This window comes from Seriola dumerili, unplaced genomic scaffold, assembly GCF_002260705.1.
Source record: "Seriola dumerili isolate Sdu_G_001 unplaced genomic scaffold, Sdu_1.0 BDQW01000349.1, whole genome shotgun sequence".
NCBI lineage: Eukaryota > Metazoa > Chordata > Actinopteri > Carangiformes > Carangidae > Seriola > Seriola dumerili.
In genome coordinates, this window is record NW_019174604.1 from 797077 (window position 1) to 804074 (window position 6998).

At 41.0% G+C, this 6998-nt stretch overlaps 1 protein-coding gene across 1 annotated transcript; it reads right to left on the reverse strand.

Moving 5' to 3' along the window:
* Positions 1–278: 278 nt before the first annotated feature.
* Positions 279–5371, reverse strand: rrp36 (ribosomal RNA processing 36). Its single transcript, XM_022760668.1, has 8 exons — positions 5295–5371; positions 3322–3770; positions 2978–3110; positions 2813–2879; positions 2618–2722; positions 2437–2514; positions 1684–1801; positions 279–1598 (listed from the first exon to the last, which is right to left on the reverse strand). Exons 2-8 carry the CDS (start codon positions 3749–3751, stop codon positions 1447–1449), a joined length of 1083 nt encoding a protein of 360 aa, XP_022616389.1. The 5' UTR covers positions 3752–3770; positions 5295–5371; the 3' UTR covers positions 279–1446.
* Positions 5372–6998: the final 1627 nt, after the last annotated feature.

The window sequence follows — 6998 nt, forward strand, 5'->3', positions numbered from 1 at the left end:
GAGAGAGAGACAGATGCTGTCACTCATCCACATGTAAGTCTCAGTGTTTCAAGTTATTTATTCTTCATTTGACTCATTTCAGTTCATTCATTCTCAGAGAGAAATCACAATCTGAATCTGGATCAGATTACTTTATTGAAAAAGATCAAATATAAAGATAAAATGTAAAAATATGTCCTTATACTATATGTAAATTTAGAAAATAGAAGTAAGGATAGAATAATTTAACAATTTAACTCAAATGCGTAGAAGGATAAAATGACATTTTATATCCCAAAGGTCAAAGGTCAAGTTCCCGGTGACGTCATAATGTTCTGATAAAACACCTCCGATCATCATTCAATGCTGTAACTCAGGAAGTAGAGACTGTTGCTTTATTTCCTGTGACTTGGCTGGTTGGCGGAGGGATACGACCACGAGGAGGTGATTCAGTTCGTGACTCTCAAATTATTATTGTGGAAGAAAAAGTAAAGTATCAGGAAATGGAAATACTCAGTTAAAGTCCCTCAGAGTTGTGCTTGAGTAAACCTTAGAAGCAGAGAATTGAACCTGTTGTTGATGTGACGTCATCATCAGACAACACTCCATGATGCTGCTCCTCTGCACTGTGTTGTGGCTCCCCCTGCTGGTCACTGCACCGCACTGCACTGACGCAGCCGTTTGTTTTCACATAAAAATATGTACACAAAGACACAAATGACATTTTATTTTAAAAATACAAACTGTATAAATCATCAGTTTTGAAAAGAAGCAGATGTTTAAAGTGATATTAGCTCCAAAAACATCTGTACAGCTGTGACCACACTGGTTATTCAAAGGATTTGATATTTTGAAAACAGTTTTTATATGAAACTACTTCAAACAGACAGAAATGTGTTTAATGTCTTCACTGGAAAACAAACACAAACTCCCTCGGTGTTTTAGATTCCTCCTCTTTCTGCTCATGTCTGTAGAAATCCACATGCAGATGGTGCATTTAAGGACTCTCCGGTATTTATTGGTAAACAGCAGCAGCCAAAGTCACACCATCTTTTTTTTTTGTCCATGTTTGTTTCTTGATTTTCTGACAAACTGTAAATGATGAATTTCACTGGTTCATCATTAACACTCACATGTCTGAGCGTCCCTGAACGTCACACAGAGACGATAAATTTACTTTGACAGCAAAATAAAATAAAGTGTGAAAGTTCATTCTTGACAAAAAAAAAAAAAGCCTTGACTCAAGGTCTGCTTACTGAAGAGCTTTTCCTGAGCTTTCAGCTGAGCGCACGACATTTACTCGGGTAGATGTGGTTGAAAGCTCCAGAAAGCATTTGTAAGTGAACCTTGAGTCTAGATGATCTTGTCATGAAGAACAACAAACTGCAGCTCCATCAGCAGGCGGAGACGGGTCATTACAGCTCACTGACGGACGGAGCAGGTTCCTCTTCTGGGTCATTGAACGCCTCACGCGGCCTTCTTGCTCTGCATCTGCTGCGGCAGCTTCCTGCGGTCCTTCCCGGCGTTCCTCTTCCTCTTCTTGCTCAGGAAGTTCTCCAGTTTGCCGCTCTTCTTCAGCTCCTGGTATTTCTCAGCGAGCTGCAGCTTCTTCTTCTCAGCTGGAAACAAAGAGACGAGAGAGTGAAGAGAAATAAATCCGAGGATTTACATTTGAAACGATTCGATTCGTTTCCTCGTCCTTACATTTCTTGAGGAAGAAGGGTCGTTCGCCCTGATTGGCCAGCTCTCTCTGCTGCCTCTTGAACTGCAGCTCTCTCTCTCGCTGCTGCTCTCGGCTCTTCCTCGCTCGCTCCTGGTTCTCCTGCAGAGGGTCAGAGGTCATACATTTAAAACTGACATCACACTGCGAACTTCAGGAGGCATCGTCCTCCTCTTTTACTGTGAAAAACCAGCAGGAAGTGTTGAACTTTTTAACCTGGACAGATTTACTCAGGATGAATTTCTCAGACTGGCCTGTAGTGTTGCTCCAGTTTTTTGTTTTTAAGACAAAAACATTAGACACCTTATCCCCAGACTCACTCAGGTCTGAGACCAATGTTACCATGGTAACAATCAACCTGCGCTGACCAGAAGCACCAAACAGCAGGAAACAGGAAAACATGGCTCATAGTTTGAGGTTTGTTTACATTGTTATGGAGAGAACTAAGAGAAGAGAAAGAGTTTTTTAGAGACGGCAGCAGTTTTGTTTTTTATTGTTTCACTCTTTGCTGGATTTTCAAATGAAAACGTCCTTGTAACTGTTGAATTCAGCCAAAGGCAGAACATTTTCTCCTGAGGGTAAACAGAGCTGGCGGCCATTTATTTAATACTGAAAAAAGTTTTAATTTACCCAGAGTTCATTGCACCGCAGTCTGGCTTCAGATTGTCAAGAATTAAGTGTTTTTTGTGCAACAGATGAATTTAGACTCGGCCTGTCTTTGTGGAGCTGAGACTCACCATCCTCTTCAGAAGGAACTGCAGCTTCTCCTTCCTCTGGTTGCTCTTCGTCGTCCTCTTCAGCTGCTTCTGGACGATCTGCAGACACACATCACCACAACATTCAGTTTTTCACAGAAATTCAAATCGCGGATGATGATTGGTGATTTAACGTCAGTGGATGGTTTGAAGCACCTCCCACCTCTTTCTCTCGATGTTTGATGTCATTTATAAATTTGTACGTCTTCTCAAAAATCTCAGGTTTGTATTCTCCCGACAGGTCGTCGAATCGAGGATCCCTCAACGTCTGGAGCACGAAACAAGAAAAAGAGTCAGAAACAGAATCGTCCAGGAGAACAGAGGGTTCATGAGAACAACACAGGTTTCCTTCACTCACCGGTTTCCTGACGGGGACGACCTGACGGAGGAACGGGGCTCGTTTCTTGGCTGAGATCTCCATCGGTCTGAAAACACACACACACACACACACACACACACAGTGAAACCCCAAACATAACTCGTTGCTTGTTAGAAACAGGAAGTGCAGGCTGACACTCTTCACCTGTTCTTGTTCAGTCGTTTCTTCTTGCTCGTCTCCGGCCTCTTGTTGTTGCCGTAGGCGACCTCATTGTAAACTTTGGTTCCCACTTTGTTCTGCAGCTTCATGATGTCCTCAAAGGACATGCTGGACAGCTCTGGGACGGTCAGAGGACAGAGAGGTGTGTGATGTTTCACAGGCTCATATCTGAGGCTAGGGATGGGCACGAAGCCCGGAATTAAACTGGCCTGATCAATAAGAGAACCGATCAATAAGCAGTATTGGTAAAAGTATCAGAATGTAAGTATGCCCTCTGCTTTGGTTTATGAGTGAAGCTTTTAATGTGACGCAGCTGCAGGAAAACTCACCTTTTTTAATGTCTTCTCTTGTCTGGATCTCACTGCTGCCACCGGCAACCTCAGGCTCTTCATCATCATCATCATCATCATCATCATCATCATCATCATCATCCTCCTCAGAGGCATCGCTGTCATCGTCCCCTACTTCATCTCCCTCAGCCTCCTCCTCCTCCTTGAACTCCTCCTCACCACCATCTGATTCTTCCTCAACTTCCTCTACTTCATCAGACCCTTCCTCCTCCTCCTCGTCATCACTGAATTCTTCCTCTTCCTCTCCTCTGAGGCACAGCCCTCCCTCCTCAGCCCCTCCTCCTCCTCTCTGAGTGAGCAGAGCGAAGTTCTTCTCCACGTCAGAGTCTTCGTCGTCGCTGCTGTTCGCCATCCTCGTCTTTTTCGAGACGCCAATCTCCCGCCGCTGCTGCTTCTCCGTCCCCTTCATCCTGGTTTTTTTGGCTTCGCTGAGGAAAATAAAGGAGGAAGAGTTAGAATTCCTGATGTGCCCTTGAGCAAGTTGCTTATCAGACCAATGTTGACAATACAACCCTGACACAGTGAGGGCAGGTGTCTCCGCAAAAGCTCAGGTAAATTCCTACAAACTTTACACCATGTAAAATCCAAGAGTCATGGCCGGATTAGCGAACATTTTATCCACTGAACCATCAATCGATTATTTAAGAAAATAACTGTTGGATGTACCGATAATGAAAATAATTGTTGGATGCTGGAGGTTTTATGTGTATAAATTTAGTAAATGCATAGAAAACGTTAAAGCAGTTCGATAAAACGTGAATTTAAAACAGAGCAGCTCAACATAAAGTAAAGCAGCAACACAGAGTCTGTTTAAAAGACCAGAGCCACCAGATGGAGGAGGAGGACCTGACAAAGTTAATATTCTGTGATGCACATTCATAACAAATTCGTTAATTAAATGAATCACATTATACATAATATGTAATAAACCTGGGGCTTTTGGGGCCTCTGGGAGTCTGGAGCCTCAGGGCTGTTGTTCGCGTTGCCTGTTTGATAAACTGCAATACCGCCTCCGGCCATTAGAGGCAGCACTAAGCAGAGAGATCACAGCGCCATCTTGAATTTTACGTCTAATACAATTCACCTGCGCTCCGTCAGTCTACGTCATTTTAATGATACTTTAAACTCACCTGACGTCGACGTGAGTTGTGCCGAACTGTTAATGAGAAGTTCACACGTCTTCTGATGGGTTTGTATTTTAAACACACGTCGATGAACAACTCTATTAGCCCCGAATGTCTGAAGTTACTACTTATCTGCATCAGGGCTGCTAACCAGCTAATTAGCAACTAGTGCTAATGCTACTAGCTATCTATAAATTTATAATTTCCGAACTAAGTTTAATTGGGTGTGGTATTGTTAAGTTGTAATATATATGTTATTATTTAACTTGCCACTGTTTGATACAAGCTAATTACTGAGTGCAAGGAAGTGTAAACCGAACTCAATGCAAAAATATTAGCATTTTGTGAATTCCTAGCTTATTAGCATATATAAATACAGGCTAGCGTTTGTCGATGCATGTCTAAAACATCGATATGAGTAAAGCTTTGACTCGGGATATATGGAGTGATGACGCAGATTGTTTTTGCGGTGTTTATTTGTTAGACAATGTCTTGCTAACGTTGTTTACACGGGAGAAGCTTTGTCTACTTGTCAAGTTCTGCAGGTAAATACGTCTCTCAGGCAATAACCTCTATGCCGAATGAACAACTAGGTCATAATGAAGCGTAGAGGCTCTGTGTTAGGTCTCTTATCATCAATATACCTTCGCTGAAAAGCAAAGAAATTTTAAACCGGCGCATTTTCTGTTCAGTCTGGCGTGACGTTAGCTAGAGACGAACACGCGCTACGGAAACACAGCAACCAGCAGCTACATATAACATGTCCTCCACAAAGCGTCATAACAGACTCACTGTTCGGCGGTTGAGATTAAATAAAGGTTTATATACCTGGATATAAAGTTGCTGTTAATGTCCTGTTTTGCTGGGCTCCATTATCCACGTGTATCCATGGTTGCAGGTTTCACGCCAGTCAGATAAACAAATCACTTCCGGTTTCAAAATAAAAGCGTCAATCGGTTGTTGTTCGGTTTTGGACAACAGAAAAAAGCAACTGTGCTCCCAAAAAGTGATTATTATATCTTAATGCGAGTGTATTATTGTCACGTGTCCAGCTCGGCTGTATTCCTTCTCTAATGGATATTTTCTACACGGTTGTATTTTGTAGTAGAACAATAACTTCCTGTCAGGGACAGTCTGATACATGCAGTGCTGCCCTCTACTGGTCCGACCTGTGTCTGACACAGTCTGTGTTTATTCTGCATTTTTGTTCAACCATCTCCTCAAATAAATGTATTTCGTTGCATTAACTTAACAAGACAAAGATTCATAATTACAGAATCAAATCAAATCAACAGTAGAAAATATAAGTATGTATGTAACCAATCAGTCCCCCAACATAAAACAGAAAATGCTTTGTTTGTAACCTTAATATTAGAGATTTAGGTTTAAGATGCATGTTCCTATAACTTGACTGAATGTGTCTGTAAGTCTTAAGTGTGCAGAAGTACTAGAAGCTGCTCTGAAAGATTATTGGTTAAATTTCTGGTGTTGTTTACTGATCATCTTCTGATTACTGATTATCTGATCAGATATAATATTGACACAGATTCATGTCACAAATTTCTTCCTTTTTTTTATTGTCAAGTAGTGGCGGAATTAAAATTTAAAAAATGTTCTGACATTTGTTTGTGCACTGTACCCATGTTTGTTCCCATAGTTCCTGAATTGAAATTTCACAATTTAATTGATATATAAATAAATAAAACCACAGGTTAAAGACAAATGTTAAATATGTCTTATACAGTACTGTGCCAAAGTTTTAGGCCTATAGATGTTTAGATTCTTATCCATTAGAGAGACATCCCATTTCATCTATAACTTCATCTATATGTTGATAAACCCTCTGTTAAGATGTTGTGCAGGTATTATTGCTAATGTCTGTGGGTAAAATTAATCTGGAAACATCTGTTATCATTGAGTCAAGAAGACTCAAACCATTCTGCACTACTTCCTGTTTCTGGTGCAGATAAATAAAGTAAACCTGATTTAATTCATTTTTGACCCTCTGTTTATCACCCTTCAGATAGGCTACATCTTGTTAGCTTTGTGTCTTTCAGAAATAATAATTATCTATCAATTAAGGCCTGAATATTGGCTGTTTATCAGCAGACTGATTGATTTTCTCACGTGTTTTTATCAATGTTTGCTAATGAGATGCAGCAAAACTAACATATGAAAGAAGAAAAATGATGCACAGTGATGCAATTACAATTCTCAGACAGCAGTCAAAGCTTAAAGCAAACATGTTGGTGACTGAAGAATTCTTTATCTGCAGCAAGATTCAAGGCAGATTTCCAGTCCCTCCTTTTGTTTTTCCTCCTTCCAGCAGCAGCTGCCTGGAGAGGAGGAACAATACAGTGTTATTTGGTCATTAATGTGCAGTCTGCTTGATTTGTCCTTAATGAGCGAAAATATACAACACACACACACACACACACACACACACACACACACACACACACACACACACACACACACACACACACACACACACACACACACTTGAGAAACGAGGAGGAGTTTATTCCCGTT

Bases quoted from the DNA above. Each gene is read 5' to 3' on its own strand.
- rrp36 (XM_022760668.1), bottom strand. From the start codon at position 3,751: ATGAAGGGGACGGAGAAGCAGCAGCGGCGGGAGATTGGCGTCTCGAAA. The intron at 2,515-2,617 runs GTGGGAGGTGCT...GTGTGTCTGCAG, and splicing joins TCAAACATCGAGAGAAAGAG to ATCGTCCAGAAGCAGCTGAA. The intron at 1,802-2,436 runs GTGAGTCTCAGC...GACCCTCTGCAG, and splicing joins AGTTCCTTCTGAAGAGGATG to GAGAACCAGGAGCGAGCGAG.